Source organism: Pomacea canaliculata, linkage group LG7 (assembly GCF_003073045.1).
Source record: "Pomacea canaliculata isolate SZHN2017 linkage group LG7, ASM307304v1, whole genome shotgun sequence".
Lineage (NCBI taxonomy): Eukaryota > Metazoa > Mollusca > Gastropoda > Architaenioglossa > Ampullariidae > Pomacea > Pomacea canaliculata.
The window spans coordinates 10,489,128-10,504,191 of NC_037596.1; the positions used below are offsets into that span (position 1 = coordinate 10,489,128).

General features: G+C 37.1%; 2 protein-coding genes across 6 annotated transcripts; one reads left to right on the plus strand and one right to left on the minus strand.

Annotated features, from left to right (window-relative positions):
* The first annotated feature begins 1,980 nt into the window (after positions 1 to 1,980).
* LOC112569454 lies at positions 1,981 to 10,470 on the plus strand. Its single transcript, XM_025247244.1, has 10 exons — positions 1,981 to 2,401; positions 2,762 to 3,121; positions 3,678 to 3,805; positions 3,997 to 4,204; positions 5,213 to 5,356; positions 5,703 to 5,756; positions 6,660 to 6,710; positions 7,330 to 7,383; positions 7,708 to 7,887; positions 8,096 to 10,470. The coding sequence occupies exons 1-10, from the start codon at positions 2,302 to 2,304 to the stop codon at positions 8,350 to 8,352; spliced, it is 1,536 nt and encodes a 511-aa protein (XP_025103029.1). The 5' UTR covers positions 1,981 to 2,301; the 3' UTR covers positions 8,353 to 10,470.
* Positions 10,471 to 11,171: 701 nt separating this feature from the next.
* On the minus strand, positions 11,172 to 14,421 carry LOC112569637. Of its 5 annotated transcripts, none has more exons than XM_025247483.1 (6): positions 14,207 to 14,421; positions 13,733 to 14,107; positions 13,250 to 13,377; positions 12,774 to 12,970; positions 12,125 to 12,235; positions 11,172 to 11,646 (listed from the first exon to the last, which is right to left on the minus strand). In XM_025247483.1, exons 1-6 carry the CDS (start codon positions 14,289 to 14,291, stop codon positions 11,607 to 11,609), a joined length of 936 nt encoding a protein of 311 aa, XP_025103268.1. In that variant the 5' UTR covers positions 14,292 to 14,421; the 3' UTR covers positions 11,172 to 11,606. The 5 variants fall into 5 exon arrangements, with proteins under 5 accessions (XP_025103268.1, XP_025103267.1, XP_025103265.1 ...); XM_025247482.1 differs by having other exon boundaries at positions 11,172 to 11,652; XM_025247480.1 differs by having other exon boundaries at positions 12,724 to 12,970.
* Between the last annotated feature and the right edge of the window lie 643 nt (positions 14,422 to 15,064).

Sequence of the window (15,064 nt, forward strand, 5' to 3'; positions counted from 1 at the left end):
AAGTTAATATTTGTGTTAACAATAAAAACATAACACAAAACAACTATAGTAATAAGCAGAATAAAAACTATTCATTCAATGTGTTTGCGTAATAAAACTATTTGTGCCAATAAACGGAGATTCAATACTCTGACAAATAAAATTCTTTGATGTGTACACAGAATAAATCAAAAGAAACGATAAAAGGTTTACATTTTAAAGTTCGTTTCAAAACTGTTCATGCTTTTATAAAGAGACATACGATGTTGAATTTCTTAGTATCAAATTAAAGTAATCAAGAAGTCTAACCAGTTTTTTTCCCTTGGTTATTTGTCTTAGTTGTTTGTATTTTGTTTATTTGTAGTGAGCCATTGTTAACGAAGAATAATAATAATAATAGTTTCCTTGGAATTTTATTTTTCGTTGGTCCGCGCAAATATTCAATCTGCTTGGTTATAATTCTCCGTGACATAAATATTCGATTACTTTAAATAAATTAATCTTCAAAAATCACTTAACAATGTATATTATGTACAGTACAGGTGCAATAAATTGAATTTAAATTTGAAGAAAGTGATTATTTTAATCCCAATTCTTTGGACTCAGATAATTGCTTCTTTGCATTCTCCATCTTCACTCTTTCTCTCTCTCTCGCTTTTTTTCTTCGTCTATTTTATTAACTCTTCTATTAGAGATTACATATTTGCACGTTTCTTGTTGCTTAACAATTAAAAAAGTTTTTAAAGTGAACAAGAATTTTAAACACGATGGTGAAAAAACAAAGTAATTCTTCTTTGCGTAAAAGGGGATACAAAATTTAATAGTTAAATCAAAAGCTTTCATGACAGTGAAACCCATATCTCTTCTGTCTCTCGCTCACACACACACACATCTGTTAAATTTAAGCATATCAAACACATTCCTTGCGAAAGTCATATACAACCGATTTCAGCCTAGTGACACTTTGATATTCTTAAAATCCAAAAGGTCAGACCAAACCAAAATATCTAGAATAAGGCTTAAAGGAGAATACGAAACAAAATGTAAAAACCCCATCATGTGCCTATGGGAATATACAGCACCTATATGTGCTGCCAGAGTGCAATGAAAGCAAACCAGAAAGAGAAAAATTAAGACAAGTTTTACATAAATATAGACTGGCGCTAAACCTTAATAACTTCCTCAATCCACCTAAGGAACTATGATATAATAAACTTTCAATAGTAGCATCAAGAGTGACAAGCCACCCAAACTCTACACAAATATAAGATAGACAAAGGGTTGAAACTTTGTGATATATCCATTTATATTGGAGAAAAAAAATAGAAGGCCAAATAAACCAGAGAAGAGTAACACGAGGAATCCGGTAAAAAACACAGTACATCACAACAGTGGACTAGACAGACCCCCTAGACACCGATAGTAAGTACAGGCAGCAGGATGAAAGTGTATCAGCACAGTATACCACCAATACAAGGTTAGCAGGTCATGAAGACTAACAACAGGTAAAGAGGGCACCACCAATGCAAATATGGGAAACAGACCCCAACAGAAAAAGAGGGCACAGGCAAGTAAATAACACCTGTATCCCCACAAAACAGCGCCCCTTACCCTACACATCCCCAATCCATCCCTTCCTTCGCTCAACTAACCCCATAAGAACACATTCCCCCAAATCCTCATCCCCCAATGTGCGAAATCACTGCAAAGTGAAACCAGTTTTGAACTACAAGACCCTGAGAAAACGTTTTCTGAGAACCACTGCGTTAGTCCCCCCAGTCATGTTAATTTAATATTTAACAGTTCTGCTTCGTCCTTTGGCTCTCATTTTGAAGCAACACTTCCTGCCCAAGGTAATGATCTCTTGGTTTTCAATAATGCAGAGTTTGGTTTATAATTCCTTTAAATAATCTGTCAGGAACCCAGTACCCAGTTCCCTGTTTCTTTTTTTCCCCCGGTCGCCAAATGTTATCAGTGTTTGTGCGTGGACTGGGACCCGACGCCACAGGTCACCAATCACTGGTCAGGAGTCAGATTGACCAGGAAACTCATCATCTCTACGTTCTGTGGTAGAAGTAGTTCGACTTGTTCGCGAGTGATTTGAATGCTCCATTACATTAACACAACCTGAGATACAGAGAGGCTTAGTGTAGGCGAGTGCACCAAACACTTTAAAGTAAAGCCTTTCGGACAAATGTTTGAATTTACTTCTCTTGTGTTTTTATATTTTGTGACCCACAACATCACTCGTGACCATATACAGTGATTATACAACGAACGGGTCTGTGAACAAAGTGACACGTGTGACACACAGATGTAAGAATGGACGTGTCTGATAGACGTACTATTAAAAGGATGCTGGTGTGTTGTGTGTGGACAAGCTGTAGTTTTCTTCTTCTGACTGGTGCATGGATGATAGAAGGTGAGGCTTTCATTCCTGTAAAGGTTTCTTTAATTTTCAAATCAGATTCCTTTTTTCTTGCAATCAGGCAGATCATCTAGCTTTTGTTTGTCATATAAATCGTATGCGTTTCTGTAAAATTATATGTGTTTGTATAAGTGCCTTCTTTTATATATATAATTATACATGTGGGCGCTTGTGTGTGTGCGCGAGCGCTGGAGTACGTGTGCGCTTGATCGTGCAAATAGACCTGTACATATACATTTGCTAATAGTTAATATCTGTTTCAGTTTGTTGAATTTTCTTTTGTTTTGTTTTGTTTTTTTGTTGTTTTTGTTTGTTTTGTCTTTTGTTTTTTGGTTGTTTTTTTTTTTTTTGCAGGCGTAAAATTTGAACAGTGCGGAGCTGATGGTATTGTGGAAATAGTTGCTGGTCAAAATACCTCGTTGACCTGCAATGCGGAGGGGACAGTCATGTGGAGACTTATCTGGTTACATAACCAAACTTTACATATAGCAAACTGCACTGAAGGTGTTTGTGGAAATACTATTTTGGGGGATTTCAATAAATTATTTCAGGTACAGGCTCGAGGCGCCAATGACAGCATTATTACAATTAATACTGAGAAACTCACAAAGCTCTATGACAGGGGGGTGTCTATTAACAGTAGTCTGGTGTGCTCTCTTATGTCAGCAAAACATACCGTGACTACAGCAGCTCGCTGTGAACTCAACTACGTGCGTGAGTAGTTTTTAATGTTAATCATGTAGGTTATTCTTGTATAATTATTACACAAAATCTATTACACGAATAGCAATACTTTCTCTATATTGGCTCCTGTGCAAACATTGTTAGCTAATGTGTGTTTGTTATCACAGGTTAGCTTGACTCAACAGACCAGCTGTCGTCCTTTTAAATAGTATTCATTTAAATAATTTTTCTATTTGTAACACTCATGTTTGTCATCGGAATTATTTTTAATTCTCGTATTTAGTTGCCCTCTAAGTGAAGGTTACTTGTTTGAGGTCTGCATGTTTAGATGCTGGTATTCTCTTTAAGTGATGGAAGAAGAGGACTCTATAGCAATCTTTAAGGAAGATATGGTTTTGAAAGCAGGTTCACAAGCAAGGTCTTAAGCGTTTTGTCATTCATTAAACAGGTCACTAGCAGGTAATGACGATAGCCTCTTAACAGAATTTAAGAAATTTAAGTAATGTAGCCATTGTACTACAAATTATTCTACAATTTCTTCTCTTCACCTGCTTCTCGACCTTTATCACTATCTCTTCCCCAACAGATCCACCAGAAGAAGTGTCATGTGAGGCAGACTATACCTTAGGGTTTGTCAACGTGTCTTGTGTCATTGGCAAAGTCTATTCCTCACGTAGAATTTACAAGTGTCGTCTGTTCCAACGTAAGAATGAAGTAAGTGTTTGTAATCTCTTTTGTCGTTTGTATAGGAAATGTCGATTATATATATACATGGGTTATATTTTCATCTACGTTATGCTTTACGCTATTTCAGCCTGTATAATTGATCTCAGAAGAGCATCCATCATAGCAAATTCCTGCATAAGGTGGATATATTCAGCTTGTTTGCATGCTTGTGTCTACAGTCATCTGCCAGCTTGCAGACAGTAGAAATGGAGACTTCACCGACCAGTGAGAAGACCATCAAGAGTGAAGTGAAGGTGTCGGGTTCCTGTCAGTTCAACACAACTCTCCCTCCAGAGGAAGGATGCTATGATCTTTTCGTCTCTGTCTCACCTACCGGGAGGAACTACTCTGTGAATTTTACATCCGACGGCTGTTATTCGACTACTGGTAGAACTTTTAGTATTGATGTTTTGTGTTTAGAAGTGATTATTTTGTTGCTGCAAAATCTCTGAGTGCACATGCACTTCTACTTCAATACAATCTCTTTCCCAGCGCTGGGCAGTGTTAGTAGTCATCTGTGGCCGTATGCATGAAGACAGTGAATACATCCACAACTATACACTAGCCGTAATGTTGCCTTAATTGCTGATAAGGCGAATAACTCAACTCATTTAATTCTCGCATTCTCGGTGTTTCTACCATTCCTTATGCTTCGGTTTTGTATGCCTCATGTCTTATATTAGCTTCCTGCACTAAAAGACTGAGCAAAGATTTCTTACAGCCGCTGATTACATCCTGGTTGTATGCACAAATGAGCCTGTAGTTTCATACCTGTGATTTATTGTTACCCGACTGTCACATTTAAAATAAAGGTTTACAAAATAGGAATCAGCGTGTGTACATCTGTGTAAAACCACATACGATATCCGTAGGGGGAATGGGTAGTGGCCGAGCCAAAAATCAACCATCTGTGTAACATAGAAAGAGACGAGATTCGAACCCAGGACAGACAAACGTCAATGACAGGTGCTAACCTTTGCTCACTTAATAACCACCCGCAATAAAACCTACATTAAAGTTGTTTGTGAATGATAAAAACTCATGCCATAGGTTCTAATCATTGCTAGTGTTTTGAAAGGTTTAGGCTATATGTTTTGGATATGAATACGCTTGGATCGGAAAAAACGAAATATTCGTCATTCTTTTCTTCTTTTCAGTTTCTTGCTTCTCTCTTTTCTTTCTCTCTTTCTTTATCTTCTTCCCTTCTCGCTCTCTCTCTCTCTCATTCTACGTGTGACGCTTGCTTAAAGGTAAATGCAGCCTTGTAGTACATGCGAGAATGTTCATGTATGAGCTACACAGCAAGTGATTTCATGACAAAATGAGAGAGAAGAATGGTGAGTAACATTTTACACCCATTTAATTATCTTATTGCCATCTTTTCTGTTTGTGAAGACCAACCCAGCATTTCGTCTCAGCAACCTGTCATTGAGTCAGTGGAGGCAGCTAGTGTCATAGTGCCTGCAAGTGTTTCTGGTCTCATCGTCCTCATCTTCGTCCTTATCATCGTTGGCCATGTGATTAGAAAGAAAAGAATAGGTACACCAGGTTTTGTCTCTCTGTGTTATAAGTTGTATTCAACATTTGTGATTGCTGGTAGTAGTAGTAGATGTTAATATGACTTTCTCAACATATGTAAAAGCTTTACAGGTAAGAATTGTAAAAGAAATTCAATTTAAACATTTTAAATAACTGAAGCACACAAGCGACAACAGATATTCGTGTTTAAGTTAGGGAACGAGTCTCTAAATTCATCACAAATCTAGATAACAAAAAAGGCTACTGTACAGTTTTTGTAAACTTCATACAGCAAATGCTTACAAAGTGAATTAGGTTGGGTTTTTTCGTCTTCGTGTGACTTCATTGAATCATTCTTCATGTACAGGCTGCTGGAGGACGAAAAACCACATCAAGAAGCATGAGGACTCTATTGACAGTGGTATGAATACGGTGGTTGTTGTTTTTTAAATTTTATGATTTTTGTTTCTTTTTCGCGTAGTAAGGCGTTTTCTTATTCAAGAAAACACGGAAAAGTCTTCGTTTGACGAATGTAGAAAACAATGTGCGGCAGAAAATCTGTGAATATATTTTCCTTATAAAGTCTACTTCGATGTCTCAAGGAAGAATATTACCTGAAACAGGACACAAGAAACAAAAACAAAATAGTAGTATCTAAGAAAAACGGAATATATTACATAAAAATTCAGTTTCAGTTCTTTTTTCTTTTATTGTATGTTTATGTTTATCTGTAAGGTCTTATAGGTTTCATTTTCTCAAAGTTAGATTAACAGTTTCTACAGCCATGTCTGTACTATCTGCCAAGTTTACACTTTCTAATCTCCGAACGCCTGGATTAATTTGCTGAGATTTGTCTGTTTCGAATAGTTAAACGGAAAATATATAGACTTCACCTTACCATGACTTCCCTACCTTATTGTTATCTTTTCTGAAGCACGGATGCTGTGACATGGTTGAGTGCAGCATTCTTATTTTCCTCCTTTTTCTCTGTTTCTGCCTTATACTATGTTTGTATCATTGTTTGTTGATATGTTTGGTCTGTATTTGAAGAAGTACTGTTTATTTTTCATTCCTTTTGCACATTGAGTCAACTCTGCAGTTGAGAGATCCGCTGTATAAATCCACTTTATTAGTAGAATTAGTAGAATTGAAACTGTTTTTCATCTAATTTAATTCATGTAAAACTTATAAGGTAATGATTACTTAACTTTCCATTGAGTCATTTTTCAAATATATTAAAAGTAGTCAGTACATAACCGCAACAATGCCGGTCCCCCCACGCGTTGCGTTGTTCAATCTAAAATCTCGTTGCTAATTCTGGAAGGTGTGAAGATGCAGCACCACTACGCTCTAGGTTCCGAACAAGAACGCAAAGGTCAGTATAGACAAAATGGCAGAAGAAGAAACAGATGGTGGTATTCATGTCGAGTCCACAATTGTCAGCGCCATTTAAAAAAAAAACCTCACGACATGATGAGTGAGAGGTTTTTGGAGAATTGTATCACTCGTATCTGTTCATTATTTAAGTTTCTTTATTTTCCAGAGAGTAAATAAAATAAGTCAATAGACATGCTGTAACAAAGTAAATGATCTGTAATTGTCCTTTAAAAGACTATAACTGTCATAGTTACGACACGAATGCCAGCCAGATGCCATTATTTTACTTTTGGTTTGGTTTATTGTATGCTACATTTGTTTTGTTCTTTTTTCAAATTAACCTCGTATTCATAAGTGACTTTTATAAATAAAGCTCTCTTTAAAAAATCTTGTCACCCATTGAACAATTAAATATGAAAATATGGGCGAAGAAATAATAGATAAGAGATATATGTTTCTTTATGAAGACCGAAAAAACAATCTTGATGAATAATTATTTCGATCATTATCTGCTATATTCAGGTATCATTTAAGCACCATAACTCTACAGTAAATCCTGCATTCCATCATGTAGTACTGTGGGAATTAATGCAAGCTATAACATTGTCTTGTTTCAGGCAACAAGCAGAACCTGCCGGCTTTGCAAAATTATGAAGATCCTCGGGATTTAGGTGTATATCTGTTGATAAAGCTTATGTAATTTTTAAATGTACATAAATATTACCATCTTGAAATTTTATTATCGTATATCAACAAGAACCTAGATTGTTTATACTTTAAACATCTTTTTCCTTATATATGGGTGTAGTTATCTGTTTCCATAGTTTCTTAATTTTAACTATGTAGACTCTTACTCTAAACTATCTGTAGATAATTCATTAAGAAACGATCTTTTACCTTGAGATTTTTTCTTTGAATCAAGAGAAACTAAGTTGAATAACTACTTTCTTTAAAATGAAAATGTATGTGGTGCAATTGATCACGTGATCTTTCAGTGTCATTTAGGACTAAGCTGACGATGGCAGAGATGAACGACAAAGATGTACGACTACAGGAAGATGAGAGTCAACTGTATGATGTCTTAGATTACACAAAGCAGAAATCACGGGGAAATGGCCGTCAAAACCAGGTCTGGAGAATCGAGAAGAACAAAGAAAAGAAGCAAGATCCAAAAAGTAGGTTGACGATATCATCGTTGTCGTCGTCATTTCAATAGTCATTATCAAGCTCACAGCATACGATTCAGATCCCTGACGTGGTAGTTTATCATTTTGATCATTCATTATTGCTGAGAAGCCCGGACACTGCTCAGAACTGATTCATTAAGTCTACCATTGAAGAATCAGATTTTACAATGTCAATAATCCTTACATCTCTTCCCAGGGTTCGAGAACTGTGAGTACGTGACCCTAGGTCAGTTGCCGTGGAAACGACAAGCTGCTTCGTGCACCCAGGCTGCTGCAAGTTCCGAGACATCCTGTGCACGTGTACAAAACGTCACCGACAGGATGGAGATACCCGGATCACCATCCGTCCACTCAAGCCGTGGTCACGCACGTGCAGCAGCTCGAGCGGATGACAAAATAGAGTACAGCCTAGCGACAAGCTTTCCCCCAGATCCACTTCCTCCGCCCCAATGACCCTCCAGAAAGACAAGAGTCGTGAGAAAGTCGGGATGTGTGACAATGAGTTTGAAAATGATTTCGCTAGCGCCTTGTTCCTCATGCCCTAATTAGCACCTCAGTGGGTTGTCAAAGATGTCATTTGCATGTTTTTATTTGAAGTTTATCTCTCAGTTATGTTTGCCGACAGCAATATATGAATATGTGAAACATTTAAGTCCCTGGTGCAAATAAATTCTTATTGTTAAATTTTCATGTCCATCTATATGTAGATGTAAATATTGTTACAGTTGTGTGCTTATGATTTATAATTATTTATGTTGTTGTTATTATTATTATTTAAAAACGTGATTTTTATATCGCATACCCACTATCGTCAGGAGCGCTTGAGACAAGAACGAGACAATGACAACATACGAAAAAATGAAAGGATGAACAGCAGTATTGGTGACTAAAAAAAGAGAGAACATAAAAAGAGTAAAGAGGTAACAAAAACTGATAGTGCTGCGATTAACTAGAGGAAGGCGTGTAGGGAAGTAGCAATAAACGGAAAAAGAGGGGGTCAAAAAAAGGATCATCATTGTATGGACTGCTTTTAGGAGTAATTCGCAAGGAAGAAATTAGTTTTCGGTGCAAATTTGAAAGATTCAATGGTGGATTGATAGTAGATATCGAAGGGGAGAGAGTTCCATTATTTTAGGTGCACAGTTACCAAACATCCTGTGACCATATGTTGTTTTGGTGACAGGAATAGTGAAGATACGGACATGAGATGAAGAGTGAAGTTGATGTGGTCTATGTCCAGTTGTGTACACTTTTTTTTTACAAAATGTTTTCTACTTGTTATTGAAGCTTCTGACATAACCATCCAGCACAACAAGTCACTGTCAAGCATAAGTTCTAGAATACTCTTCACGTTTGCTTATGTAATAAATCTGTTTTTGTATTTCAGTGATATAAAAACTTAATAAACTGCAAAATATTGCTAAAACAATGTACAGAAATATTTTGTCATGTTTTAGATTAAAACACACTATTGTTTATTTTCTTTGTACTACTCATTTATACTTTGTGAACTGTTACAACTTGATTAAATGAAGTAAGTCATTTTAATATAATTAAAAATATTATTCATCTCTTGTATGAAAGTTTTACTGGGTAGTTTTGGCTTTGAAACTATGCTGAGAAAATGTCTGGTCTCAAAGGAAACAGGATCTAATTAATATAATTAAGAGGAGTGTGTAAATGGGAGCAGTGGTATGCTCTAGTTATATGTAAGACACGTGCAAATTTTCTTGAACTGTCGGTTTCTCTGCTTTTCAAAATCGTATTCTAAAGAATAAAGACAACATCTATGAAGTTGCGCAAATATTGAGTTCGAAACCTCCATGTGGATTAAGTCAGTCTACTATGTGTCACGTTCTCTAATTTTGTTTAAAAATTCTGACCCTTTATCTCTGGACAGAGTTTCACTGACCCATGACCAGCTATGTGAATTTTTTCAAAACAAAACTTTCTCACCTTTCAACAGATGTTAGTTTTCCCTCGTGAGGATGAACTGGGAAGTGGAGGACTATCTGTGTCATTATTTCGATTACATGTTCCTTAATTTGTTAATTTGTTTGTGTCAGATTGTTCCCACAGAAATGGGGATTGGTGAAACTGTGTCCACTTCCCTGACGCCATAATCCTGGTCTAGTGTCTAGACTATCATGTTTTATTGTAAAATTAGATGAGGTATAAAATGGGGCTTTACACAATCAGAAGGCGTTTTGAAAGTTGGTTTGATTTCCGACCAGCGGAACACTTTTAAGCCCACCCGAATCTTAAGTCGACAGAAGATATCGCTGGCAAGCATGTCATCTACCCGTCCTGCTCACAGCCATTCAGGTCCAACAAGGCTTGGGGCTTGTTAGCTGCTGTATCCCTTAACTTCCCAAGACAGCCAGTGGATGTCAAGTGGAAATCAAACTGATATCATACGTCTGATTTAGTTATTATGCAAATTTTTCGTTGTATTTAAGTTTACAATATAACATTGACAAAGATACACCTTTTCTTCTTGAGAAACATAATCCTTGAATAATTGACATTTTCTGCTTATGAAGAAATTGTCAAAAACTGAGCCGCGCAATTTTGAAAACTACTCCTCTAACTTTTGTAATCACTTTTTCATGTTGATGATGATGTTGATGTTGATTTCTTCAGCTCTTTTGTGGATCCCAGACAGAAAGTTTACTATTGTTTATCTGTTTTTACAGCACTTTACCTGTGAAAGACATTTAGCAGCTTGAATCACATTGTATATACGTGCTGCAAAATTACTGGGACAGCCCAGAATAATCTTCAGACATTGTTGAACAGACAGTCTACGCGATGACAGGCATCAACTTCCAACGGGCCACTGATTCTGATTTTTTATACCTATAAAATAAATTCTAACATTGTAACATAACTTGTACAGCTATGAATGCAAAAGAGTTTATTCTATCATTATAAAATTGATTATATAGATAGAAAGAGAAAGTGATTAAGAAAATTCCCTCGACAACTGTTGCAAGTCTCCCATTGTACAACATTCAAAAGAGAGACAACCTTGATTTATTTAGAGGTGGATGGGAGAGGTTACTTCCCTTTAGCTGATATGCTAATGCTGTGGGCACTTGTCACTAAGCGAACTACTGCTGTATTTTCCTTTTAAGTATTTTACTGTAATTGCCGTGTATGTGGATAACACTATAGTATACGTGTATATATGTGTTGGGGACAACACACTGCGTCCCACATGTGTTCTTTCTCACAACAGATTACAACGACCAGCACGTGGGCTTACACCTGGCTGACAATGATACATATAGGATGTAGGACGAAGACACCCGAAAGCAGTCTGTGGATAAATGGATGGAGCGAAGATCAGGATGAGAAATGGTGGCAGTTGATGATCCTTTACAATCAGGAAGCTGGCGAAATGAAGATCAAAGGTTAGGCGATCAAGGACATTTTACGACACGTGTGCGGGTCGCGCGTCACGTGCATCGTAGACGATGATGACGATCTGTCATATGACATTGATGTCGAGTCTACAATCGAAAAGGACAAGAATTCACTTATGCTTCTGGTTCTCTGCTGTCCTGAAGTATGTAACTATCTGGAAATTGTTCATAAAATATTATAAGAAGTGCGTCCCTCTGCTGGCTGCAGACGCAAGACACTTCTGGCTCTGCTGATCAACAACGCTCGGCTTCCGGAAAATCTTTGTCCTGATCGTTGCTTCAATGCCCATCTCCTCTCTTTGGACACCATGTTCGTAATCTAGAACTGATCAAAGCTATCTACAGTCTACTTTGAAATAGAAATTTATGTTTAGATATTAAAGCAAATATATATATACACACACATTTACATATAAAACATCCTTGACTATCTGTGCTCCATCCCAGCAGACACATATTCCTCACACCTATAAGAGGTCTTAGGGAATGATTTATTTTACCAATGTAAGACCAAAAATTCTGGGTAAAAATTAAGATATTTGCTGCCTTGCTTCGAGAAGTAATGACATGCACTCATGTGTCCAGATCACAAAGACAGGAAAACACTTTAAATTCTTTCTTTTTTCGGGGCAAGCTCAAATGCTCAGGAACAATAGAAATAGGATGTGCTTGTGAAACCCTCGTGCAGTCTAAACTGTTTTCTTAGAAAGTTTATTTCCTTGTGTCAATATTGTTTTAAAAGCGACGGATACCGGAACAAACAAACAAGACAAAAAGAAAAAATATATATAGCATACCTTTCCTTTTCTTCTTGATGACAAGGCAGATGAGGAATAAGATGATGACCAGGACGATGACAGTCACAACAACTGTTATTTTGCCATAACTGCTTGTGCCACTGGAAGGTTCTAAACAGACCAAGCATAAAATCAAACTGACAATAAAGAAGGTAATATATGAATATATCAGCAAACAACACTTAGCTCTCAATTTCACTACAACGACTACTTGGTTCTCAGACATCTTTCACAGATGTCTAGTGAAGGCATTGCCACTACAACCTTAGAAAAGAAAAAGCAAATCTCATGAAATAGAAGAAATTTAAACACCAGACTAAATCTCTTCTCATTTATGGACATTTGCAGGATCGCAAGATGGCTTCTGGAACTGCATTATTGAATCAATTGAAGTCTTTTCAGCGTGAGGTGTGCTGGGAGGTCAAGGGTCAGACATAAATATGCATTTGACGATGGCTATTTCACGCCAACAGGTATATAATGACAGATAAAAGCCAACATGCGTAGAACAATATTTCAACAAAGATCTCATTGTACTTATTCCTCTATCCATCTTTCCAGATAACTAAAAGATCAAAATTTAAAAGTAAATACAGAACTGTCAGTAGTATGTTTGATGCAGGATGTTTCAGTGGTTTGTGTTATGCACTTGTCTTCTGTTGCCGGTGTCACGGAGTAGTTCCTCCCACCAGGTGAGACAGAGACATAAAGATCATAACTTTCTATCTCTTGTGGGAGAGTTGTGTTGAACTGACAGGAACCGGACACCTTCACTTCATTCTCAGTAATTCTCTCGTCGGTCGGTGAAGTCAACATGTCGACAATCTCCAGGCTCTCGTCAGCTGACTAAACAAACAAAGATGGTGAACACGATAAACCTCTTTACTGAACACATTCAGAGATCTTTTTCGAAGAGGCTTGCCTATTCCAGTTCTTAAAATATGGGGATACATTCAGTATTAACTGCAGTTTGAAAAAAAACACAATAAAATACGAAACTCTTAGTACTAATGAAGCTAGGGTTCAATAGTCTCATATAAATCAGAGGAAATATAAATAATAAATATATGTAGATATGTGTGTATAGCAAGGTAAACATAAACATTTTGTACAGTGAGCACTTACCTCATTTTGACGAAGAAACAGATGACACCTGTAAAGTCTACGAGAGGAATAAACACTTCCGATGATACAGGAAACGTTGATGGCCGATTGGATTTTAAATGATTCGCATGACACTTTTTCTGCCGGATCTGTAGAGAAAGAGATCCCACTGACAATAACGAAGAATAACAATAATGATTTAGGGGGGGGGGGGACCTTTAAATACGTGAATATGGAAGCAAAAAAATTGTCAGAGAAACTTCAATTAAAATATATATATATATGTATGTAATATTCCAGCCGTTCTTGTAGTGATCTTTTGTAGTATTATTAAATAAATAGTTTAGGGTATTTTTGCTAGGCCTGTCTCGTATTTTATTGGCCAGTTGTTTTCTGTACCCACTTTCCACGATAATCCGACACAACAATTAGTGAAAGTGTCGACACGGACTTGCCTCGTGCTACAATTTCACGGGATAGCTTCTTACAGATACAGATACTTACAAACATAGTTCAGACCACAGCGATCGAATCCTACAGGGTAAGCCGAATTATTCACACGACTTTTCCCCGTGTGCACACACTCTATAAATCCGTTGACGAGGTTCATGTTGGTGCGTATCTTGGTGTTGTTCTCAGGGTTGATTGTGATCGTTTTAGTAAGACTGTCTCTAACATGTGCCGCAAACGTTTCTTTGAAGGATATTCCATTGCACCCGTCTTCGGTACAGCTTGCTAAAATGATTGTTGTATCAGATGGTTGTAGTCCGATTCGTAGTCTCCACTCCAGGTAACCTTCGACCCTGCAGGTCAAAGTTGTTTTTTGATCAGCCAGTACCTCCACGAGGCCGTCATCGTCGCATGGCTCAACCTTTACACCTGTAAAATGTCAGGAGATGGAAGGATTATAGTATTTTTGTCAATAACCTGTAAAATTGGTTACAACAAATACCTCCACGTTAAACGCCAATCCCTTACCTGCAACCGAGGACAGGTAAGACAGAAGAAGACAAAGACCGGCTGTACACATCGAGAACACTCGGATGTTCCCAGTAGATCGCATCTCACTCTGTTGATATTTGTCACATGGGGTATTTATTCTTACATCTCACCTCGTGACAAATGTTACAGTCACAAAGACATTCCTCGCATGCAGTTGTTAGTTGTGTCACGTTTGAGATGGCGAATGGTGTTACTTTGTGATTTTTTTTACACAAACGTCTGCGTCTCACAATAAGAATTTTTCAGAAAATATTACAATACACTCAGCAGAAAATAATACAATTTTGCTTATTGAATGTTTGTCAGTTTCTATTTCCTTATCCGCTTCTATTCACTGTCCTTTGAGCGGTAATTTTTATACATCCGTGTACACTATACACCTATTGACAATTGTCAGTAAAACGAAATAGAATTGACCCTCAGTATCCGGGGGTTGGGGAAGGGAAGAGGGGTTGGAGGCGCAGGACATCCGCGAATGTAGAAAACAGCTCTAGACCCACACTCAACCTTAATTCCTAATACTGTTGAGCATATTTAACATTAAAAAAATAAAACAATATACTGTCTGGTGTACACGTGTACACAGTACTGTACTGCAACAATATAGTGTTAATTTTAATATGTCAATGAGAATCAAAAATATAGGCATCTCCACTCCTTCTATCTTTCTCATACCTTTCTTAATGGTCTCCTTTTTTCTCCTCTCTCCTCTGTCTCTCTCTCTCACTCTCACTCTCTAGCTTTCTCTTTCTCTCTCTCTCACCTAAAAACAATCTACAATTGTCTGTTGTTTCAGTTCCCCTTGTGAAGTTGTTTCCTTTTCTGATCAGTTTT

Excerpts from the sequence above, each read along its gene's own strand:
- LOC112569454 (XM_025247244.1), top strand. The coding sequence starts at position 2,302 with ATGGACGTGTCTGATAGACGTACTATTAAAAGGATGCTGGTGTGTTGT. Across the intron at positions 6,711-7,329 it reads TTCCGAACAAGAACGCAAAG|GCAACAAGCAGAACCTGCCG; the intron begins GTCAGTATAGAC and ends GTCTTGTTTCAG. Across the intron at positions 7,888-8,095 it reads AAAGAAGCAAGATCCAAAAA|GGTTCGAGAACTGTGAGTAC; the intron begins GTAGGTTGACGA and ends ATCTCTTCCCAG.
- LOC112569637 (XM_025247478.1), bottom strand. The coding sequence starts at position 14,291 with ATGCGATCTACTGGGAACATCCGAGTGTTCTCGATGTGTACAGCCGGT. Across the intron at positions 14,108-14,206 it reads TTACCTGTCCTCGGTTGCAG|GTGTAAAGGTTGAGCCATGC; the intron begins GTAAGGGATTGG and ends GACATTTTACAG. Across the intron at positions 11,653-12,124 it reads CATCAAGAAGAAAAGGAAAG|TTCTAGATTACGAACATGGT; the intron begins GTATGCTATATA and ends AGCTTTGATCAG.